This window comes from Phocoena sinus, chromosome 6, assembly GCF_008692025.1.
Source record: "Phocoena sinus isolate mPhoSin1 chromosome 6, mPhoSin1.pri, whole genome shotgun sequence".
NCBI classification, from domain to species: domain Eukaryota; kingdom Metazoa; phylum Chordata; class Mammalia; order Artiodactyla; family Phocoenidae; genus Phocoena; species Phocoena sinus.
The window spans coordinates 62,906,781-62,932,123 of record NC_045768.1 but is presented as its reverse complement, the minus strand read 5'-3'; the positions used below and the strand labels follow the sequence as shown (position 1 = coordinate 62,932,123).

The 25,343-nt window shown below is 38.0% G+C and overlaps 1 protein-coding gene across 1 annotated transcript in view; it reads right to left on the bottom strand.

The window, feature by feature from the left end:
* The window catches only part of LURAP1L (leucine rich adaptor protein 1 like), a 45,064-nt gene extending 25,521 nt beyond the window's left edge, over nt 1-19,543 (bottom strand). The window contains exon 1 of the mRNA XM_032635757.1: nt 18,528-19,543. Within this exon, the coding sequence (XP_032491648.1) occupies nt 18,528-18,833 (306 nt within the window). The 5' untranslated portion in view covers nt 18,834-19,543. The remainder of the gene's footprint in view (nt 1-18,527) is intronic.
* Nucleotides 19,544-25,343: the final 5,800 nt, after the last annotated feature.

The following is a 25,343-nucleotide window of genomic DNA, read 5'->3' as shown; positions in this document are numbered from 1 at the left end:
AACATTACACTGAAAGTTTCATCTATGAAGCATTTATAGTTTTATAATTATATGTGCCGTTTTTTATAAATTTGAAATAAGAATGATGCTTATGATAAAACTTTGACTTAATACCTATAAAACAATACAGAGATACCCCAGGATGGGATGCTTGCTTCTAAACTACTGTTCATTTTTAAGAGATAGTCCATCATCTATGGAGTTGGCTCCATAAATACCATTCGTCAACTCAGATGATAAAAAAACCCAAAGTATTTATATTCACACATGTTATAGTAAATAATAGCTGGATTTTATACAAGTGTTTGCCATATAATTGGCAAAGATGATGCCAAATCGTATATTTTTCCTTGGGTGTGAATTTTCTAAATAAGGCTCTATTTGGGTTGATTTCATCTCTCTCTATTAAAGAAAATTTATAAGTCCAACTGAAATAAAATCCTTGAAGAATTTTCTGAATTTAAAACTTGGAAGCTTATCTTATAATACAGAATAAAAGACAAAACTACCATGATAACAGCTCAAACTTTCACCCAAATATCACTAGAGTTTGAGATTTTTGTCTGCTAATTAAAATCCTAGTGGATGCAATTTAAAACATAATCAGTGATGTGCCTAGGTTCCTCTAAAAGTAGAAAAAAGCCTATTTTCTTTTCCCACTGTCTCCTGATTCAGAAATGTAATTCTTGTAATCAACTAAAACTTGACATGGCTCCCTCCTAACAGTCTGTATGTATGGCTTTTATAAGCTTTTATAAACTAATCACAGTGATTCCCATTGCCACTCTTCAGTAGTAGTAATAGCATCTTTCTAGGCTGGTTTTGCAATGATCAGAATTTACTGCTCAGGTAAAGAGCAGCTGGAGGTTGTATATTGAATTCTGGGAAATAAGCATAGGTACCGTAAATAAAGCCCTGTGATTGATGTCAGAAATAGGAGGAATCCTGGTAGCAATGCATTTTAAAGGTAGTGGAGGTTTTTGTTTTGATAAAGTATTCACTGTTTTGATTTTTGTCTTGTTTTTGTAATCCCACACAGAAAATTTTAATTAACTAAAGGTAACTTCCATAGTGACAACAAAGAATTCCAACAATAATAATAGCATACAAAATAATGGCTACTCTTTAATAAAGCACTAGTTCCAAGCACTATGACGAGTATCACCTAATCTTCACAAAACTTTAAATGATAGATATTACTGTCTTCAAACTGTACCTCAAAAAGGATCTGTAACTTGTCAGCTTCACACAATAAGTGATGGAGTTGGGATTCAGACTGAGATCTGTCAGGCTCTGAAGCCCTTGTGCTTACCTGCTTCTTTTCTCCTTTGCAAGAGATAAGAAAACAGGATTCATGCACCCTTTAAAAAAACAAACTACTCAATATTCAGCCTGACAAAAGAAAAAGGAATCAAGAGTTGGAAAATCATGTTACAAAAGGAATGACATTTATTCTCCCTGCCTAGGAATTATTAGGGAAATAATCTGAAATATCATCAACAAAAATACAAGAAGCAAGTTAAGTATCCAATATTAGAGAAATGCACAGAAAATTGAATATTTTTCAGGTAATACAAATTAAGTTTAGAAAAATCATATAGGAAAAGGTTTATGATATGATGTTGAACAAAAAACCAGGATCTACAAAAAGTAAGATATAAGATATATATTATAACTTCAACAACGCAAAGGAAAAATTACAGAAGAAAAATACTTTAATAAGATAAAAATGTTACAACAGTGGCTTCAGGGTAATGTAATCATGTTTTTTTGGTCCCTCCCTCCTTTCCTTATATTTTATGTACTCTCTGAAATATATATCAGGAAAGTATATTAGATTTTAATCAGAAAAACCCTTAATTTCAAAATAAATCAAACAGTCCTAAGCATAGAGAATTGTATAAATAGATGTTCATAGGTAAATGTCATTTGGATGATTAAAACATTTTTTGTTGTTGTTTAGAAAGTGTCAACATAACTAATAAAGGCAACTTAATTTATCGATGACATATATTTATAATCAAAATCTGTGTACTTAAGAAATTATATCTAGTAGGAAGAAAACAGTTTTGACATAGTTGTATCTTGAATGAATATAATCTTTTCTCTTTCCTTGTTCCAAAAATATTTTTGTCATTTTTTATTCTGTTGCATACTTTCATTCCTCAGTAATAAACAGTATGCTTTCTTGTTAATGAGTATTTCAAAAGGACAACATACTTTAAGGATCCCATAATATAAAACACATGGAAACCATTTCGTTCTCAAGAAGACAACTATAAGAAAAAAAGAGTATTAAAAAATATAACACAGCTTTCATTATATAAATTCTCTAAAATAACAACTACTGTTGGTCCTTATTGCCTATCTAATTGTATTCAAACTTCTTAGAATAGTATTTTCTATTCGTTGGGAATATTTTACCATTCCAATCTTCTTTTCATTAGCTCCAACATAACCTTCCCATCTACCTCAATCACTCTCACAATCATTACTGTTGCCTGGGCAGTCAATGCCTATAACCCCAAACATGTTCAAGCTGTTACTTCTACCTACTGTTACCCTCCTCTGTAATAACTTTTTAGAGAGCTTTATTCATTTATTCCTCCAATACTGAGCTCTTACAGTCTGCTAAATTCTAGAAATGAAATAACTGAACAAGGTTCTAGCTATGAGAGAACTTATAGTCTCATGAGGGACATAAAAAACAAAATACAATATTATCAGTGGTATGACTTGAAGGATAAAAAGTCAGAGTTAACTGGATGAGGTATGAGGGATAAGGGTGGGAGAGGAAGAAAGAGCCCGGCAAAAGGAATGGCACGTACAAATGTCCAGAGACAAGAGTATATACATAGCACATTTCAGGAGCTGAGGTGGGGTCATACATTATGATGTAAAAGACAAGCACTTAGGCACAGCATTAAATGGTTACGGTATAATTTGTTTCAAATAAAAATTGCATTTTATTATGGATCATGAACCTTTGGTATTAGATCAGAATTTTCAATACTATGGAAGTTAAATATTGCTATTGTTTTAGTAGCAACCTCATGCCTTACTTACCTGATTGATTTGCAAGTTCCGTGAAATTCATGTCTTCAAATTCATTTGTATTTCTTCTGGGGTTTATACAAGAGTGGGATATAGTTGATGCTTTAAAATATGTTGTATTTACTTGATTTCTATTATAGAAACATTTCTATAAGCAGAGATGGGGAACAGTGTCCAGGGTGGACATTTACATAGTTAAATGGTGTGCAACTGAGGGTTTCCATCTGTCTTTAAGGCCCAACAAAGAGTGAGGATTTGGAAATACGTATATTTACTATAGATATGCATCATCAGTGTTTAATTGGAACAACTAAGATTTTTGGCTGGGACAAAATTAATATCATGTGTAAGGTCAAGAGATGGAAAATAGATTCTTGTTAGACTCATTTCCAAGTGCGTGAATCAATTTGACATTCTTAGTGTGTACTTATTTTATTTGTTCTCAGAAGTGTTAGTGCCTTTGAGTAGCACCAAATTTTGCTTACAAAAAAGCACTGGGGGGCTTCCCTGGTGGCGCAGTGGTTGAGAGTCCGCCTGCCGATGCAGGGGACACGGGTTCGTGCCCCGGTCTGGGAGGATCCCACATGCCGCGGAGCGGCTGGGCCCGTGAGCCATGGCCGCTGAGCCTGCGCGTCCGGAGCCTGTCCTCCGCAACGGGAGAGGCCACAACAGTGAGAGGCCCGCGTAACGCATAAAAAAAAAAAAAAAAAAAAAAAAAAAAAAAGCACTGGTTTTCACGTAGATAAAATTTTCAAGTTATTTGATCCTGTTGACACAAAATCAAATCAAAGATGTAAAAAAAAAAGGAACAGTGCATTTCTCCTTAAAGAATATTGGGTGAAATCCAAATAGAATCAGTTTGTCTTAAGACTGAAAGCAAACAAAAATAACACGACACTTAATGTTAGGAAATTACTGAGCAGTCCCAGTAATGATGTCTGGACTTTTGGAATTAAAGTGTAAATGGAAATGCGTCTCCTCTATTTGTATTGGCTGTTGCACGCATCCTGAACAATCAGTTTGGAAAGTGGGAAATCTGGGCTTGTCTTAATCTACTGTAAATCACTCTTGTCTCCGTATCTCCACGTCCAACTCAGCAATGTGATCATTCGATAGTGCTCCTAGGAGACTTAATTAATGGTTAGTGGTTTTAAATAAAAGTATTACAGACTCTAACAATAATCATTTTAACCCACTTACTTATTAATGCCAGTAAGATAATATGGTTGTACTGTGATTATTTAAAAGTCTCCAACACAAAAAGTAGTATGCATTTGTGACTTTAGCCTTGTTTTTTTATTTATTGACTGCTAATGACAATATTCTGAACTCATTTCGTTTATTAATTAAATCAAAATGTTTGGGGAATTCCATTTTGTGCTGGCACCATCCTTCAAATCATGTTGATTTTCCACATCTAGTGCCAAGTAAAGTTATGGTTCACTAAAAAGATTGCTTTGTTTGTGCCTGGGAGGAATACTGTTGAAAGAAATATTTTCACTGTGTCTTCTTAACTTCCCTTTAAAGTTATAGTACATGTTAATATAATACATGACAACCATTAAGATCTCAAAATTCCTGATCTTATCATGCATGAATCCATATGAGACTTCAACTGCAACAGTGTAGAAGTAGTCAGTTGCTTCACTGAACAAGTTTCCCATCTTCTATGAAATTGGTCTCTTTTAATCCCACTTACAAATGTAAATCGTAGCATGGTTGGAAAGGAGGGCAATTAAAAATTACTGCCAGTGAGTAACTGAACAAGTCCAAAAAATGCTTAGCAGGACACACAGGATGTTCATCAAACTCCACTCCAAAGTACAGAGCAAGGTCATGGACAATACTGTGCTGATAAAAATCAGCTCAAATGATAAGCCAAAGAAATCATACCAATATGGACATCTAAGAAAATAGTTTCATTTTACATTAAGCATACTGATAAGGAGAATCCAGATTGCATTTCCCTATGGTACCAGATTATCTTGAAGTAGGATGCATGTTGGTAGACATGGCAGATATTTGTGTAATTTCTCGGGCTACTGGAGGATGGTGGTTGGAGGGAGGGGAACTGGACTGAGTGGGGGAAATTTCAAGATCCATTTCTAAGTCCTTATGTAAGTTTGGTCCCCATAAAAAACATGTGAGCTCATCATCATGAGTCCAATATTCACCAAAATAATCCTTGTCGTATTCTAGTTCATTTTTCCCCACTGACAGAAACACACATAGAGAGAAGACCCTAAATCTCATCTCTTCGTTATCCTGACTTCCTTCTCGCATATTTATTCTGGCGTTCCCAAACTAACTTTTAAAAACTTTCAAATAAGGAATAATTGGAACAAGTATTACTTTATAAAGCAAACACAAAACAAATTTAGAAATTGAACTAATAAACTCAAAATTAAGAAGCACAATATAAAAGTTAAAATTCTGTTTCATTTCATCAGGCTTGTCAGGGCCATAGTTCCTGGCAAACTCTGAACATAGCCAGATTAAAGGAAAAACAAGCGGATGATTTTCAAGAGTTAATTCAACAAATGGATTTTACTATTCAGTATAATCCCCAAAAGGAGTTTGTCTGAATTTTAAGAACTAAATTGAATGTAGCACATAGTGACAGTCATAGCATAGCTTGATTTATTACTTCCTTGGCCAAGCAAATATAATATCAGGCAGAAGCCTATTATTATTGGTCACATTTACTGGGCAAATACTATATGCTAGCAAATACATGCTGTAAACATGGTATAACGGCATATGCTGCAAATGTTATATTCATTGCCTAATTGTTGTAACCTCATAACCCCAGGACTGAGGAAAGAAGGTAGCATATGAGAAAATGCTTTGTAAACTATTGTGTACAGTGCAAAATACTGACTCCTAGGAGAAATCTTTCCTTAGACAAAAATGCTAAAAGATATTTCCTTTTCCTATGTCCTCTTCTCTCTTCTTCCTCACTTAACAAAACTGGCTCCCAGCATCCTTGCCCCCATACAGCTTACATGGTAGAAGGTGATAGTGTTGTTAGTGTAGCCAACGTTGAAAGTGCATTTACTGAATACCACCCATGGTCCACAATCTTCCAGTTACTCTTTCATTTTTTCATATGGATCACAAGCTCTGGCTCAAAAGATGATTTTGTGAGAACAGGATTTCTGACATTAAGTGAATAGGAAGGTGGGAAATTGAGGGCATGTTCTTCTAATTGCCCCTACTATGCTTCAGGTAGGCCCACTTGTATTATTTAACAATGCTGGCCTGAGGTAGGCTTCCGATTGATGCAAGGTGGCCACCTGTAGTGCTCTGCTGAAAAATATTCTTAGGACAGGTCTAAACTCAGCAGGAAAAAATGATGTAAGTCATTAATTATGACTGTACTGTATATAGGAGAGAGGAAGGACGACATTTATGACTGTTCTTGTTTTTGAGAAATGCTCGCTGAAGTATTTATCTAGAGGTAAAGTAATGTCATGTCTGCAACCTTTAAGTTGAAGAATGTTTAAGGAAAAGTGTGTGTGTTTGCGGGGGGAAGAAAGAAGAGAGAGAGAGAGAGGAGGGGGAGGGAAGAGAATGAGAAGGTAAAGGTAACATGTGGGAGAGTCTGGGTGGGGTATATAGTGATGTTTGGTACTGTTTTTGTTATGTAAAGTCCAAAATTATTTTAAAATACAGTTTTAAAAAAATATTTCTCCACATATTTGTAAATTTTTCCTGCAGATAATATAAATAAGAAATATGAAGATTAAAAGCAGCCAAAGTCCATGTAGTATAGCTTCTTGCAAGGTGGAAAAACCAGTGCCTTTGGGAAAGTGAATGGTATGTAAAAGCTCATGTAAGGACAAAAAAATTCAGAAGGAAACCCATGCAGTTGCTGCTTTACTAGCAATACTAGAATATTTGATAGCCATTTTTCATCTTTCAAATCTAGTTACTAATTAAAAACAGAAAAATAGGTTGATTCTTTGCAACTGTCTCTACTTCTAGAATCTTATGAATACTCAAGAAACCTAGCTTTTTTCATTCTGTCAATCTAACTTACCATCTGGTCATCACTGATGAGGTTCACTGCAAGTTTGCTAACTGTCTCAAACACGTCAGATACAATGTGCCCAAGTGACGTTGTAGTCCTAAGTTCCGAAGTCTATACTGAGGATGTGCTAAGGATAGTGAGAGAAGGAATGCCCAAACAATCAGTGCTATCTGGGTACTAACGTAGGCTGCCAAAACAGACTATTATTTATTTTCAACCCAAACCACATGGACTGTACCATATATCAATACGTACACAATTATAAATGATGTCTTTTTTCTTGTAAGTTCTTTCTTTTCACTCTGGAACTTCAAAACCTCATTCCTGAGTAGGAAGAGAGGACGGCAAAAACTATCAATAAAATGTGCCTTTTCTTTGTGCACTTAACGGAGTAGCAAAACAACTCTTCCATTTCTATGTGTTGCCAGTACCCCTGACAGCAATGGTTTCTGCAACTGACCATATCTGAGGATAGAGTAGGTCCTGCAACCAAGAAGAAATTCTGCTGTATCACTTCACAGTGGAAGAAAGGTTCCTTTCTCTTCTCTTCTCTTCTCTTTTCTCTTCTCCTTCCTCCCTTCTTCCCTCCCTCGCCCCCCCCCCCCCCACCCCCTGCTTCTTCTTTTACTCTCCCTCTCTCTTTCTAAGTCAAATGTCACAATAACAGGTAATAGGAAGAAAAATGTTTTAGTCTTTCTTAACCAAGAACCTAAATTCCAGGTGAGTGGAATTGGCCAGTGGGAAGCAGAGGAGGGATTGGGGTTCTGTGTTCCTGTCCAAAAAAGCAATATTGCTAATGAATTCCAAACCCAAAAATTAGAATCAGGACTAAGGTGTACTTTAATTTACACATTAAACAAATGCTGAGTCCCTAAATGATTGAGTGTTAGAGAAACACAAGCATTGATTAATCATAGCTTCTGCCCTCAGGGTGATTATAGGGAGGGAGAAAAAGACAGCAGTTTTATTAACCAAGTTGAAATATACAGCTGAAAATTTGGCCCAATAATAAAGTGACAAGTGAAGTCAGGTACACAGGATTTTGTCAGACTTGCACCTTGCGGAAATCTGTAGCTCCAGAGACTTATAAATATAACTTAAATAATCATATGCTTTTACTGCAGAAAGATTGTGTCAATGAACAATATTTAAAATACCATTAAATCATTAAGTTTTATAGTGTGACTATAAAATCACTGATCTAAGTGATTAAATTGGTGGCTCTGTGTATTATTTTTTGCACTACTGTGTTATCATCACCTTGTAAGATGGTAGAAGGCTGGACTATGGTTTCAGATTCTTACCCATGAAATCCAAAACAGGGCTTTGTCTGTAATCAACTATTTCTTATCCTTTTCTGTATTCTGAGCAGTGACTGCTTTTCTCTCTTAAAACCTATGTGAACATCTATCAGAGTCTTAATATTTTCTACCCATCTGTTTCTGGCAGGAGGCATAAGGCCCATAGGAGGAGACTGTGGAATGCTTGGTAATTGTTTCTGAGAGCAGTCGTCTATTCCATTACCTTCTTGTGGTGGTCTTGCCCATGATTAGCATCAGCCACTCTAAGATCCTGATGGGTCAGTTGGTTTTTGTTTGTTTGTTTGTTTTGCGGTACGCGGGCCTCTCACTGTTCTGGCCTCTCCCGTTGCGGAGCACAGGCTCCGGGCCCAGCTGTTCCGTGGCATGTGGGATCCTGCCGGACCGGGACACGAACCCGTGTCCCCTGCATCGGCAGGCGGACTCTCAACCACTGCGCCACCAAGGAAGCCCTGTCAGTTGGTTTTTAATTCACCTTTTTCAACAGAAAGGACTTGCCAGAGTTGAAGTGGTCATTTCTTACTTGGGCACTGATCATTCCTGGTGTTGCTTTTGTGCTCAATGCCAAATTTAGCAACCCAGATGTAGTTTGTGCAGGACAGGAAGTTATTTTACATGTAGCCATGCCCCTCCGCCTTCTTCTATGAAATACAATAAAAGGACAGAAGAGGAAGATCATAGGACAACTTCTAATCTCATCTTTTCCTATAAGTATGAAATAGTTAAGCCATTAATCAAATGAGAAAGACAAAAAAAACTAATGCTTAATGAGTGCTTACTATTTAGTAGGCAGACTCCCAGCTACTTTATGTATATTAAACTCATTATGTGCTTAAAGACACATAGCTGGTAAAAGGCAGGGCTGTGATTCCTTGAATTCATCTTTACCTATTCTAAAGCCCATACTCTTTTATTTTCTAAAATTCTGCCTATTTATACTTTTTCTTATCAAAATACAATGTATACTTAGTGCAGATAAAGTAAATAGAACAACAGAAAAAATTTAAAATGTCATTCATAACCCCACCATCCAACGATACCCTATAATGTTAACAGTAGTATTTGATTCCAGCCTTTTGTTCTAAGCATGTAAATATCTATAACTATTTTCTCTCTTCCATAAATAATCTTACAGTATAATTTTAATAGCTACACAGGTTTCTATCATATGCAGATAAATAGCCTACCTACCATTATTGGTCATTTAGATTATTCCATTTTTTTTCAATCATACATAATATCAAAGGTACACACAAACTATATTTTTGTACAAATTCATTATTATTTTCTTAGGGTACATTTTTATATTTATCTTAAATATTACTGATACCAGAAGTCTTGAGTATCTTTTTTTTCCCCTTTTTTATTTTTATTTATATATTTTTGGCCGAGCTGTGGCATGCAGGATCCTAGTTCCCTGACCAGAGATCGAACCCCATCCCCCTACAGTGGAAGCACGGAGTCTTAACCACTGGGCCGCCAGGGAAGTCCCCCCTCTTTTAAATACAGTGTCAGGTTTACCACTTAAAAAGGTGCTTTGAACATACACTTCCGGCAGCAGTGCAGGAGAGTGCCCAGTTCTCCCCATCCTTGCCAATACATGGCGTTGCCGTTCTTTTTTTCATTTTGCAAGAAAGGCAAGAAAGGCTTTTATTTTAGTCATGTACGTATCAAACTAGGAGAAGCTCACTGAGCTTTCATTGTATTTTACACCTGATAGAGCATCCATCTTAAGTTACAAACTCATGGCTTGTAGGCGACAGGCTGGAGCATTTTTTTTTTTTTTTACCTCTTGATGAATGGTTATAGTTTTGTCTTTTTGATGAACAACTGGAATTGCCAGTTAACAAGTATAATGAATAGAGGTGTCTGAAAATGGCATGGTCTGCCTTGGGAGCCAGTGAAGTCCCCATCACTGAAGAAATTCATCAAAGGATGGATGATCAATGGGTGAGGATGCCAGTGGGGAATTGGTCTAAAGGCACCAAGGAACCTCTGAAGTTCTTTCCCACCCTAGGGTTCTACAGTGGTCTTTTCTATTTCTAGAGATTATTGACTCTGTCTTTTTGCCTCACCAACTGCAGTGTGTTTTTATACAAATAGACTCTAACTGCTGTCCTTTGCCAGTAATCCATCCAAAGTGGGAGCACTGTACGTTGTGTTTTGAAGCTATAGATATATATTCAATACCAGAGTATTTACTGAATCTAGAAAGCTAGCTGCAACATGAGCTTCTGAGAGTCTCAATTTTAAAATTATACACACACATATGCCTCCAAAAATATATGTCTATAATTATAGCTAAAGGTATATAAGAAACTATAGGTATACTTACATATATTCAGAAAATTTCTAGGAGGATACATAAAATATTATTCATAGTAGTTGTCTCTAGAGATTGGAAATTGGGAAAGGGGATGTGGGGAACCTTCATTTTCTACTTTAGATCCTTTTGTACTATTTGCGTGTTTTAATAACAGCATGTATCATTTCAATTATAATAATTTAAACATTTTATGAAGTTAAGGGAAAACCTGGAAACAAAATTAACATCACACCAATAAAGAGCTAGTAGTAGCTCTTTATGATTAAATTCTCAGCAAAAGAACTACAGGTAGTTCTGTGACTTGCGCAGCCGTGAAAGTTGAACTTTATCACCATAAGGAAGGACTTTCCTTCTCAGTTTTGGTCTCAAGCTTCATTTGGTCGGCACCAAAACAACAAAATCAACGTAAATTTAGTTAAATGTCTTTTGCAAAAACTAACTAACTAAATAATCAGAGAAACAATTATAATCATATCCTGGGCTATCAATCCCTGAGTTGTGACATATATCTCACTGTTTGGGGTGCTGGTGTTAAAACCTTTCTATGTGTTTCCTGAGGTGGGTACTAATATAGCAACAATTTCGTTCTGCTCCCAAATATATGGAAAGTTGAAGACTTACATCTGGCTCACTTCAGGCATCCTAATTTAAAATACAGAGAAAAAAAGAACATTCTGTAATTTTAATTACAAATGGATAATCTGATCATTTTTTACATAAAAATAAGCCATGTTATCCAGAATGTTTTTTAAAAATTAAAAATTATTCTACAACAGCAATGTGATGCTGATAGTAGAGGGGGAATACATGGGAATGTGATGTGCCCCCTAGCACTTAGAAATGAGGGAAATTGATTATCCTCTGAAAATCTGAAATCAATAATAAGACATCAGAGATCAAGATTGAAAACTCACCCTAAAGACGTCCAGTATGACCAACTCCTGATTGATGGGATTAACATTTTGAAGAATAAGATGTGTCAGTTAGAATACAGGCTGAACAGCAGTGGACATGCTGGCAGACCCAACCAAGACAATTAAGGGAAATGGCTGTCCTGGAGATGCCAAATGCAGCGCTGGGTCCGGTAGTGCCAGGATACCATCAGATTCCTATCTCACTATTGTGCTGATCCTCTGCTTCACCCGTCTTCCAACTGTCCATAAAATGGGCCTTCAGGGAGAGGGCGAGTTAGTAATAAATTATAGTTCCAGTTTTTTGGGTTTTTTAGATAAATTTATTTATTTATTTATTTTGGCCGTGTTGGGTCTTCATCGCTACATGTGGGCTTTCTCTAGTTGCGGTGAGCAGGGGCTACTCTTCGCTGCAGTGCGCGGGCTTCTCTTTGCGGTGGCTTCTCTTGTTGCGGAGCATGGGCTCTAGGCACGGGGGCTTCAGTAGTTGCGACACTTGGGCTCAGTATTTCTGGCTCGAGGGCTGTAGAGCGCAGGCTCAGTAGTTGTGGCACACGGGCTTAGTTGCTCCGTGGCATGTGGGATCTTCCCGGACCAGGGATCAAACCCGTGTGCCCTGCACTGGCAGGCAGATTCTTAACCACTGTGCCACCAGGGAAGTCCCTAGTTCCAGTGTTATACATCACTTTGTTATGAGTTGATTTGAAGGATATTAATTGTATCTTCAACTAAAGAATCCAGTGTTCCGATTATGCCAGATCTCTAGGAGCAGAATCTGTTTTGTCATCATGGGCCTTCTAAAGTCTGAACAAAACTAAGATGGTTTTGAGCCATAGTTTCTTGGTGGCCATTCTGCCTTCTCCATGTGGTATGGATCATCTTGTGCCATGTTAGCATTCTGATCTAAATTTTAGAGGTTTTACTGATATTATTATTATCAAAAAAGAAAAAAAAAACTCAACAAAAAGGTTATGTTAAAATGGTATGTGATGGAAGAGAAGTACATTCCAATTTGAAGACTTGGTTATTTCTTCAATAGAGGAATGAAATGTTCTGATTAAGTCAGATTTCTGTGGATGGAATTTGATTCTAGAAGAACTATTGAATATTTGGATAATCATTTATTATAAAAAGCAAAGTAATGACATTTTCATTTTAATTAGTAACTAGCTGAGGTTCATATAAGAGAATTGACAGAATAAATAAATATTAACTAAACATTTCTTAAATTCTATCAGGAATCTGTTTATATTACCTAACAACCCACAGTGCTTACCTCACAAGTGGGTGAGGAGTGAGAATGAAATGACATAATACATGAAAACTGTTTACAGTGCCAACTGACATATTGTAATCATCCAATAAATGTCAGGTGACATAATAAAATATTATTATGTAAAATAAGAAAAGTGAAGTCCAGACATTTTAAAATTATGTAAATATATATGTGCCTATATATGCAGGCCAAGACGTAGAAAAAGACCTGAGAGGATTCACACCAAACTGTCAGCAGTGGTTTCTTTTGGGGTAAAGAGTAATATGGGGAAGATGTATTGGGAGTAGGTAAAAAGGGACTTTTGTTTCTCTTTACATCATATTTCTGGAAGTTTTATAATGAGAGCATATATTTAATTTTAAAAAGGAAACAATAACAGTTTTAAAAGAATATCAAAAGATCCACTGGTAGTTGTGGGGTGAAATCACTGTAGAAATATTCAGTCACAATAAATAGGCACACTTCATGGTGCTGAGATATAGTATGGTTTGGGAGTAATTTGGATCCAGCAGATTGCCAGTGGTTCTTGTTTGAATGAATGGCTGGGAAACCACTTACGGTGACCTACTCAAATTATTTAACCCCTGTAAGCCATAGTTTCCTTATCTGTAAAATGAACATAATAGCTATATATAAACATCCAGCACAGTGTTTAGCCCCTTCTTAAAAAGGAGAGTTATTCGGGTTTTATTTATTTATTTTCTATTTTATTTTATTTTTTTTTTGCGGTACGCGGACCTCTCACTGTTGTGGCCTCTCCCGTTCCGGACCGCGCAGGCTCAGCGGCCATGGCTCACGGGCCTAGCTGCTCTGCGGCATGTGGGATCTTCCTGGACCGGGGCACGAACCCGTGTCCCTTGCATCGGCAGGAAGACTCTCAACCACTGCGCCACCAGGGAAGCCCTATCAGCACTTTTAATTCCTTGTACAAGGCACATTCGCCATGACAAATCTCCTCAGCTTTATCTTTTAATTTCAACACTTATGTCTGATTTCCACTATGGCATCGTGTATGTGCTGACGTGCTGGTTTGTAATCTTTCTCTGGCAAAATTATATCCCCATTTTATCTTTTCAGCTATCTTGTGAACTCATCAAGGAAGACGCCTTCCTTAAGGGTTTTCCTTAAAGTTTTGTTCAATTAAAAAAAAACCTAAATGATAAGATAGTAAAAATACTATTGAAAGTATTATGGAACAAATGATGGAAAGCTCCTAGCCTACTCTGAATCTTTTCCAAAGCAGTTGTGAAGTTAATGTAATGAAATTATGATCTCTTTTTGAGGAAATAAAAATAGGCAAGCCATTTATTATGGGGGTGCAGGGACATGAAAAAGATCAATAAGAGAAAATATTGATAAAAATCAAGTACAATTGTATCCTTCTCAAAAATTTTGACATTTTGATTCATGTTCTTCTGGTATCATTTATGTGTGTTTGTGTCTAGCCCTGTGTATTGCCTAGAGAACTTTATTAAAGCAAGAGTTGAGGAATCAGGTGGGGTATTTGAATGCTTTAATAGTAAGACAAGTAACTAGCTTGAAATTGTTTATCTCTCACTATTACACACCTGCTGTGCCAATATGTACTTGCTAAAAATATGGGATCAGGACACAATATCTTCAAATTAGTTATTCATAATGGCACCGCATTAACCATTCCAGCGTGACACAGAATTGACTAAAATCTGGAATACGGCATCAATAGGTAGTATATACTTCATTTCAAACTATACTTTGATGACTGAACAGTAATTATCTAGGAAGGCAAACTTGGGAGTGTCCATTAGATCCCTTCTAATTCCAGGCTCTGATTCATTAGTGATTGCCTTAATAAACTTATGCATTTCAAATTTTTTCCAGAGTAAATCGATGAAAATAATTTTCACTCTTAAACTAGAGGTATGATATGGACATTATTGAGATAGCACTAAAATCCTTTGAACATCTTGTAAAAGAAAAGTGCAGTATAAAATGTATTACTAAGTGGAAACATTGACTTTGACAGAGATTATTTACATTTACTGGAAAAATATTTCAGATGTTATGAGGCGTTCTAAAACTTAGAGCAGCAGTTGATAAGTAATGCTTAAAGTCTTATTCTTAAGAAAATTTTGCAAAAGGAGTCTGCAAAGACAGTGGAATGAAAAGTCCAATCATAGGACAGGACCTCTTCCGAAGACTGACTTTTTAAAGTAGCCATTTTGTACTATATTCCCAAGGTCTCCAGGCTGGCCTGGTACATTGTTGGCACTCAATAAATATTTGCTGATTATTGAATGAACCCATATCTGAAACAGCCCTCGACATGCATCCTGATGGCTTCTGTTTGTTGGTCCCTTAGTACTCTAGGGATTGCTGACTTACCACAGATTTATAAAAACTATTTTGAAGAGAAATTATTGGGATGCAGGCGAGAATGGGGGAAAAGCACAGTACATGGAGTCAGATGATATGAGTTCAAATTGTGATTCTGTTGACTAATTAGCTATGTGACCTTGGCCTGATTTCTCAACCATCTCTAAGCCACAGTGATCTCATTTGCAAAATGTGGATGAAAATACTTCTTTCCCAGTATGACATTATGCTCAAATAATATGACAGAGTGTAAAACACTGTGAATTGAAAAGTAGTGAACAAATATAATTGGGCAGACTTTGTACCAGAAGTCTGACATCTATTTCTGATTTCATTATAAACTTCCTATGTGTATCCCTGCATTTGCTTTTTGTCAAATTTCCTTATCTTTAAATTAAAAATAAAAAATATTTTACACACTGGGAAAATGTGCTCTCTCTCCAGAACATCCTGAATTGGCCTACTGTATCAAATATATGCCTGCAAGTTTTCTTTTCCAATATTTTCCTTCCCACACTCTTTATTATGTATTGTGCTATTTATGTTGTTAATAAGGGTTTCAAGGTGAAGAAGTCTGGCCACAGAAACAGTCCCCCGCCCACCCCCAACTTCAGTCTCTTTCATCTTGCTTCCTTTCCACCTGTATCTCACAGACTTCAAGAGCATTGATTGTAATATTTACAGAGAAGAGTTAAGGAAATGATTCATCTCATAAAAGGAGATGCGAGAGACAATGAGAAGATCAGGTGCATGTAAATAAGTTTAAGTTTTGAGACTCCGTCCCTGCAAGTCTAAGGTGCCTTGTGTCAGTAGTAAGTACATCCATCCTAATAGGAAACGAAGGAAGGCTTAATTCCTGAAAGTCTCTAGAAAATCCTGTACATGGCTAAGGTGTTTCTTACGAAGGAGTTCTGAGGGCAGGACCGAACGAAGCCTGATAATTCCAGACCATCCAGAAGAAATATCTGTGAACAACTCAAAGTAAGGAGCATGAAATGTGTGGTCAAGCGTTAGACCAAGGAGGCTGACTCAGTGCTCGTAGAAGAGAGCAGAAAAGAACATAAAACTCACAGGGGCATCGCCCAACTTCTCGACATGGGGATGCCAGGAGACAGGAAGAACTGCACAACTGCATCTGTTCCATGTTTATAACTAAACTGCCAAGTCTGCATAAAAACAAATCTGTTGCTTTGCAATTATGCTGAAGCTGGGGTTTTTAGTACCCGTAAGAGTTATGTTAAAATGGGGGAAAACTGCCTCACTGGCAGGGGAATATACCTGTTTTCGATCCTTTCCCTCTAAACTCCCATAGCCAATGTTATCATTTGCTCAATAAAGGAGACCTTTATTAGAGTACAGAGTTGAACACAAAACATCTGTTCTGACATAAATTCTCCTAGGTTCATAGATAACTATGCTTCACGTAGAAAACAGAATGAATAGTCAGTTTAATAATCTACCCCTCCTGTTGTTGTTTCTGCTTGCTTTTTAAAAATGTATTTATGTATATACCATAATCATTATGCATAACAAGATCTGGCTTGGGGAAACAGATTTTTATTAACTCTGTGACATTTTCATTAAGAAAAATAGACAAGGCTGGAAAATGTCTTTTGTTGAAAATAACCAGATTTTTTTTTACCCTACAAAATTCTTCAGCACACTAGGCTTTATATATTACAAATAATAAATGGCAAATGAGTGCAAGAGATTTGAGAGCCCTAGATAGGCTCCTTGAACTTTTTGTTTTGTATTTTGAGCACCCAGTTAATTACCAGGTATAGTCAATGCTTAGTCAATACTTGTTGAATAACTAACATGTATAACCTGTGGTGTGTGTGTATATTTAGTGAAACATGAATAGAGTAATAAAATCATTTGCATTACACATGTTGTATGAATACACATACACACATATATATACACACACATACATAGACCTATATATGTATGTCTCTATATATTTGCATTCAAACTGGGAAGAAAATGGATTCTTGAGACGTAAAAACTAAAGTTCTTAAGTAAACCAGCTTAAAAGATCTTGAGAGAGGTTTTTAGAGCCCTTGTGTTGATAGTGTAAAAATTCTGAGCATAGGACATGATCTCTGAAGAATGGCTTTTTGCACTAGATTACTTGCCAAGATGACTTTATGCTTGGAATTTATTCCCTCCCAGTGTTCCAACTGCAAAAAGAGAGGAGCTAAAGTAACACCACCGATTACTTCTTTTTCATGCAAAACCCCAGTAGATAGGGTCATGTATGTAGAAGTGGCTGAGGCCCCTGTTGTAACTTTCCTCTTTTCCAAGCTGGTGGAAAATGCTGTTGTTTTGTGGTCATCTTCTTAAAAGGATTAAGGAAGGAATCATTTCCTCCAAGCAGTTCATTGTAGGAATAAACCGAGGTCCACAGAGGTTAAGTGACTTGCCTGAGTTCATGGTAAGTAAATAAGTGTCTCCCTCTAAGTACATCCGGAATAACAAGTATTCTCGGACCCTTCCTAGTCCCATTGTCCTATTCTTAGGCTAACATTTGCAAACAGCACGGAAAACAATTGCAGATTGAGGACTGACGGGGGAGGGTAGGAAGTGGTCATTAGCAAATCCCTGGGCCTGGGGATCACCTGCTCTTTTGGATCAACCATGAGACAAGCTATTCATAAGGACATCAAGGATGAGTGGGCCATTGTTTTCAGAACCAGCAGTGAAGAATCAGCTCCACAGTGGCCTAGGAACTGCTCGGCTGCTGCACCAAGGGGCGGGGCGGTGGTGGTGGAAGAGGAGTGAGCCAGGAAGAAGGGCTGCAGGGACCCCGCCGCGCCACCTTTCGGCAAACCAGGAAGTATTTTAGCAGTAAGGGCAAGGGACCGAGCCACCTTTTGAACTGAAAGTGTGAACGGCGCACAGCAGACCCCAGATGCGTGCAATAACTGCAGGCCCCCTCGGCGGGCTTGTGCCTGGGAGGCTGCAGACTGGCATCTCAATGGTCAGAGCCGGGAAAAGGGAGTTGACGTCAGAAAGTACACAGAGCAGGGCAGGCTCTGCTGTCTTAGCAAACCGTGACCAAGCAAAGTCTCGGGTAAACAAGCTTCCCGGCTGCTGCCTCCAGATGCGCACCCGCTGCGCGCTCCCCTCCCCGTGTTTCCCACGCACCCATGGCTCAGCTCGGCCGCCCTCTCTGCCCCCGACCGCATCTTCCGATCTCCCGGTGCTTCTGCGCGGGCTCCCACTCCCACAGCTGGAGAACCACACTCACCATGTCTTGCCTGAGGAGGTGAAGCTTGGTTTCCAGCCTCTCCAGGGCGCTACTGGAATGGCTAGGTTGTGGGGAGCCAGAGGTTGGGGAGGGCGAAGAGGAGGATGACAGGGAGAGAGGGAAACTGCAGCTACTGCTGCTGCTACTGCAGACTCCGCCACCAACGCTGCTCCCCCCGGCGGGGTCTCTGTCCCTTTCCTGGGGCACCGGCTCCTCCCCACGGAGCGAGCGCACTAGGCTCTCGGGCACTTTGCGCCCTAGCTTCAGCTCGATGTCTCGGAGGTCGGGCAGCGGGCCGTCGTCCATGACTTTTGAAGAACGATGAAAATGGTTATAAAACGCTACGGATGAGAGGCAGCAGGGGCCTCCACGTCTGCCTGAAGATCAGCACACCCCTACCGAGCCCAGGTCTCTATCCTCGGCGGATCAAACGGTCCGCTCCATAACCGCCCGCGCGGTATCAGCCCTGAAATCCGCACAGGATGGTCAGGTCGCCGCCGCGGTTCCCGGGGCGCAGTGACTCCCTCGACACTTGTTAAGATTATAGAGCCTCCTTCATCCTCTTCCTTTTTGGCTACCCCACTGCAAAGTTGAGTTAATTGCTATTGCAGAGAGGGGGAAATTCCAAGTACTAGAGACCGAAAGACAAGAGGGAAATGAAGTCTGTCTGAGCTCTATGGGGGAAAAAATTCACATTGTTAAACTGTCCGTTCACATCCCAGCGCCATTCACCACCTGCCCATCTGGTACCATGCGACACAAAATAATGATGTCGCCACACTCCAGGGTAGTTTCATTTTCCAGCCATATGTCTCCAAGCTTTCGGAATATCCTGGATTGTCAGAAATTATTTCTAGTCAGTGATAGAAGAGGTCGGTCGTGTGCATAGATGCATAAAAAAGAGAGTTCGCTTAGCAGGAGTTTAACGGCTTCCTCGAGGCAGCACAAATTCCATTCTTCCCATTTAGGCTGTTAGATCCAAGTCATTGTGTTCCCCCAAGCCTCGGAAACTTTAAGCTCCGCTGGCAGGTGGACCAAACCAGGGCCAACCCCTGTACCGTAAAACACAGGCAAGAAGAGCAACAGAAAATTTCCTACTCCTGCTGCCAGTAGTAGTTTCAACATCCTGTTTTAGTTGGGAGTGCCTAATACGGGGATTAGATTTTCAGTTTTCCCAGTGAAATTGCCGGGTAGCTACAACTTTTAGGCCTGGTAACAATAGAGGCAGAAGAATGACTTTAAATGTACTGTCATTCCCTACCCCCCATCTTCCTAAATGACAAAAATTTAGCTTTAGAAGCCTTTCCTAATAATTTTGTACTAATATACAGTGTAATAAATTCACCAGAAGTTCAGTGAGAATGTGCAGCCAAAGCTAATTGTCTTCCCAAATGCTACATTGTCACCGCAAGCAGATGTGGAAAATAGCCAGAATAATCTCTATGACTACTGAGGATAGTGGTGGATTTTAAAAGGAGAAAGTTGCTGAGATACTTATACTCAATATTCTTTCTCCATAATTAAGGTAAAACTAGTGAAAAGTTGTCTTTGATAATTTATCTATATTTTTCAACTATTTGAAAGAAACCCAAAGCCTGCCATCTTTTGATCTGAGATTCTTCTACCAATTAAGTTATTATGAGCTATATGGATTATAGGTTTGATTCAGCATTGAATTCGTGTTAAGAATCTTCAAGTAGAGGGTACTATTTTCAATCTAGTAAGCTCTATTTGGGGTTCCATTACGATATTTCAAAATAGGGACCCCTCTCTTTCTGGGACAAGTATTTGTGTTCTTGGTCCTTCCCAGAGACATCACTCAGGTTTTACACTTATAAGCACATGGGCAAATACATCTCAGAGTACTTTTTTAGCTGAGCCTCATCCAGGAAGCCTAAGGTTAGATAGGAAACAAGTCTTCTGAGTGAAATATTTCATGTCAGGGAGAAAGTTGCTAAAGTTCTCTTGTCAACATGTCAGAAATTGTATGTTATTTCTTCTCTTAAAAATAAATGAAGAGGGCTTCCCTGGTGGCGCAGTGGTTGAGAATCTGCTTGCTAATGCAGGGGACACGGGTTCGAGCCCTGGTCTGGGAGGATCCCACATGCCGCGGAGCAACTAGGCCCGTGAGCCACAACTACTGAGCCTGCGCGTCTGGAGCCTGTGCTCCGCAACAAGAGAGGCCGCGATAGTGAGAGGCCCGTGCACCACAATGAAGAGTGGCCCCCGCTTGCTACAACTAGAAAAAGCCCTCACACAGAAACGAAGACCCAACACAGCAAAAATAAATTAATTAATTTATAAACTCCTACCCCCAACATCTTCTTAAAAAAAAAAAAAAAGGCTTATTGTGGGTGAAAAACCTGTAAAGAAAAAAAAAAGAAATGAAGAAAATAGTTGTAAATTAAGTGGCCCATTTTAGAGTTGGAGCAACCATTTATGGAAGCAAAGGAGAACAAAACTAAATCTCAAATCACTGATAAAACTACATGCTCTGTCCTAAATTTGGAAAACCACAAGCTCATTGGATAAGACTTATACTCTAACATGTAATTATGGAAAGCCTGAATTTCAGTAAAGAAGAGGTTTTTGCTTTGCTTTTCTTTGTTTGTTTGTTTTGGTTTTTGTCATAAAGCCCTTACAAAGTTCAGCATAGGGCTGGCTGAGAAGAGTAGCGTGCAAACACAGTATCTAACTTGAACTTGGTCCATAAAAGTAGTTTATTGTCAAATTATCATCTGTGTAACTGTACAAAAAAGGAACACCTCCTTTGCTGTGAGTCACAGACAGTAAAATTGTATTTGATACCGAAGATAATTCAAAAATAGAAAACTATTTTTTTCATTTTAGATTTCTGCAGAGAAACCATCTCTGAAGGTAAAAACATGATCTGTATGTAAATCAATATTTTGTGCTGGTGCAATATAAAACAAATGTGAGCTTTTTAAGAAAAGCTTAGTTATGATAAGCCTTTTAAAATTTCTCAGCTTAATGCTTTATGACATTTTAGTTTAAAATAGAGATGTTTTGAATGCCAAAATGATAATTTTCAAAACATATTAGAATCACAGTAATCTTATTAGGCCTCTAATTAACTGTGTTAACCCTGTCATTACTGCTTTATGTTGTCTGATGTGAGAAAATTCCTTGCCCAAAATGTTCAAAAATAAGGATCTTTTTTACTTTTGGGTCTTGAGAATATTTTGTTTGTCTTCAAGATTTTTCTATGATGAAAAAGAATGTGTGAGAGGTTTAACTAATTGCTAACTGTTAGCCCTATATTATACGTTGATTTGAGGGTTTAGTTGACAAGAACTGCAGTAGCAGGCCTGGGGAGGAAGTGAGGTCATCAGCAAAAAAGAGGGCCCATGGAGAGAACAGAGAAGAAATAGGAGGGAAAAACTCTGCAGAGCAATTCTTTATATTTATCTGGTCCCCCTCTCTCAGCAGTTCTCCCTTCCTGCTTCTGCTTTTCTTGTCCCTCTCCAGCCACCTCTTGTTTCCTTAATTGATAGCATCTTCCAGCAACAACCTAAACTCAGGATGTTTCCCCAAGACTAATATACTGAAAAGTAAAATCATAAAAGTAGTTACTCCGTTATTTGTGTTTGTGATATAATTTTCCAGACCCAGACTACCTTATTATATGTGCCCTTTTCTGACTGCCTTATGTATGAGGTGGATTTGACTTTGTTCCATTTAGAATGCCTAAGGAATCTAAGAATGGGTATTAAACTATGGAGAACTTTTAAGAGACTGGGTTTCTTCCCCAGTTGGATTGTGTTCACAAAGAAGGAAAGAGAGACTCTTACTTATCATTAAAAAAAAAAAAAAAAATCTGGTAGCTAATGAAGTGGGAACATTGTTGGACTCAGATGACAGGTTTTAAAAGAATGCCTCAGTCACAAAAACAGAGTGATGTGGTGCAAGCTTTACACATTCCACCCTTAGAACACTTCCTGGTATGAGACAGTGTTTAGAGCAAAAGTAGACTCAGCAAGACTTTGTATCGTGTGAGTAATGCCACTCCATAATCTGCTGCTGGCCTTACGGTGAAAAGAAAAAAAAAAAAGGCCTTCTACCTTCTCTCTGGCACGGATTGAAAGTCTGCAGCATTCCCAACTCTCGCTGGCACAGAGTTCAAGGACTAGGGCAGAGTCTCTAACCTGAGATTCCATTCCCCACAGTGCAGAGTAATTTCAAACAGTTAACAGCCTCAAGTTACCTTTAAGAATTTTAGGAAGTAACTATGTAATGGGTATCAGGTTCTTTAAATCTTTGTTTTAAATGTGTAGAGGTGCTGTTCCTATAAATATTTTTGTTCAGCTGATGATGTGTTTAACAAGGAAGGTGTCATAGCGAAACTAAAGACTGTTGATCCCATCCATCCATAGTGGAATTATATATCTGCTAAAACTATGAAGATTTTACCCTGCCTGTCTATAGAGTCATTTAATTCAACTATAATTTTGTAGCTTGGTTGGGTCTGTTTTACTAAGAAAAATCATCTGGTTTATTACCAACTTGAACAACTTATACATGTATATGCCATATATATCCCTGTATCATCCATCTATCTATCTATCTATCTGTCTGAAATACCTTTCCCTAAGGAGCACAGATCCTTTAAATAGTTCTCTGATTGGAGTGTAATTAATATGTATAATCAGAGCTAAACACTTTCCTGAGAGATTTTCTAGACAATACTAAAAATAGGTCACCAGCATCTAAATCTGTCTTATCCCCTTTTCATAATCCCTGTCAAATCTCTCTGTCTTCATTGTTTGTAATAGACTCCTTTATTTCCTTTTACTTGCTGTCCTGAGCTCTGAATTTCTACTGAGAGGTGCATAGCAGGGCCCAGAAAAGAGATATCTTTAATAAAGCTAACCACAAGCTTTTCCTCTGTAGTCATCCTAGTTTGGCTTACTGAATGGACTTAAAGGTTATTTCGGTGGAGTGCTGGTAAATGTTTACAATTAATTCTTTGAAAATATAAAAATAACTGGCTTGTGGCTTTTGACAGTTTTCATGGTGTAAGTATTCCCACCATGGCTGATTTCAAGCTACCCGTGTAAGTTGGGAAAAAATGAGCGCTAGCACATTTTTCCCCAACTGTTTCCACCAAACAGATAAATTTGACATAAATAACCTCAAGAGCACAGATTATAGTAAAAAGTAGTCAAACAATTAGGAAGTGATGAGTTTTGATATTTATTACATTTGTCTTAGTATAATTTACCTAATTTAAAACTTATACAATGTTGTTTTTAAAATAATGGCTGTGTTTAGCAATTGGCTTACAAAATTCCTAAAAATTCAACAATTGGCTGCTGTAAACTGGTATGGGCTGGCTCCAGTGTACCTCTGTTTCATAAAATCTTGGGGGATGATCATTAATTCTAGTTAAGAAAAGAGATAAAAACTCAAAACCAGAGAAAGCAGTTCAGCTTTAAGTCTAAGGTTGGGTAGAGTGATAATTGGGGAAGTGAGTCCCAAAGTCAAAGTAGAAAGATGAGAGGTCTCATAAAACTGTTTGTGTTAGTTTCCTGGCGCTGCCATAACAAAGTAACACAAATGGAGTGGCTTATAAGAAAATTAATTTATTGCCTTATAGTTCTGGAGATGAGAAGTCCAAAATCAAGATGCTGACAGGGCCATACTCCCTCTGGAGACTTTAGAGAATGATCCTTCCTCACCTTTTCCAGCTTCTGGTAGCCCCAGGCATTCCTTGGTTTGTGGTAGCATAACTCCAGTCTCTGCCTCCATCATCACATGGCTGTCTTCCTTCTGTGTCTGTGTCTAAACTTCTTTCTTCTTGTAAGGATGTCAGTTATTTTGGGTTAGGGACCCATCCTATTCCGGTATATCTTAACTTAGCAAATTAAAACTGCAACAACTGCATCCCCAAATGAAGTCACATTCTGAGGTATGATAGGGTTAGGATTTCAACATATCTTTTTGGGGGACGCAATTCAACCCATAACACTGTGGAATGATGTAGGTCTTGCAGGTCCACTTCAGACATGAGGCTGCGAATAATACGAAATAACTGGAATCTTCGTTTTATTTGGTACTTTTTTATATTTGGCAGTGATGTATGGAGGTCACCTTGAAGGCTTAAAGCCACAGAAAAGAAATAGTTAACAGTCTCTTTTCTAATCAGTAAAAATGTATTTATTCCTTTATTAATAATCACCTCTGAGTTAGTTAATAACAGCTATTAGCTTTATTTTTTTAAGTATGCTTTTATAGACTAGAAAACTTTGTTCACAGAAACATCCCTATCTTGAAATCCAGTTACATGATCTTGGACATAAATCCACTTTTGATATCTTTCACCAAATACCTTGACAATTTCTAAAATTGAATTTGAGGTTGGCTCTAACATTATATAGTATAAACATTACAAATAAAAATAAAAGGCCTAAAGAAATACCCTATTTCTATGTCCTAGCTTAGAGGCAAACTTATGAACCGATTTGAAAATTATTTGACAGATTTTATTCGAAGTATTGATTTTATGGAACACAGAAGCTAAGCATATTGAACTAGAACCCCAATCAGGGTAGAAAAAAGCAATGGTGAATGCTCACAGAGAGGATGGTGTCCAAGAAGTTTACAGAGAACTGTGATTTTCCACAAGAGCTTTGACCTGGAGGTTTGGCACACGACATAGAATTCCCACCTGAATGTCATGGTTTCAGGATCAGGTGCCCACTTCTGGTAATGTCCTATGAATGTCTCAATTCCTGTCCGTATTTGAGGCTTCCACTTTCTTCTTATGCTTAGCATCATAGGTACAGAAGGGAAAGC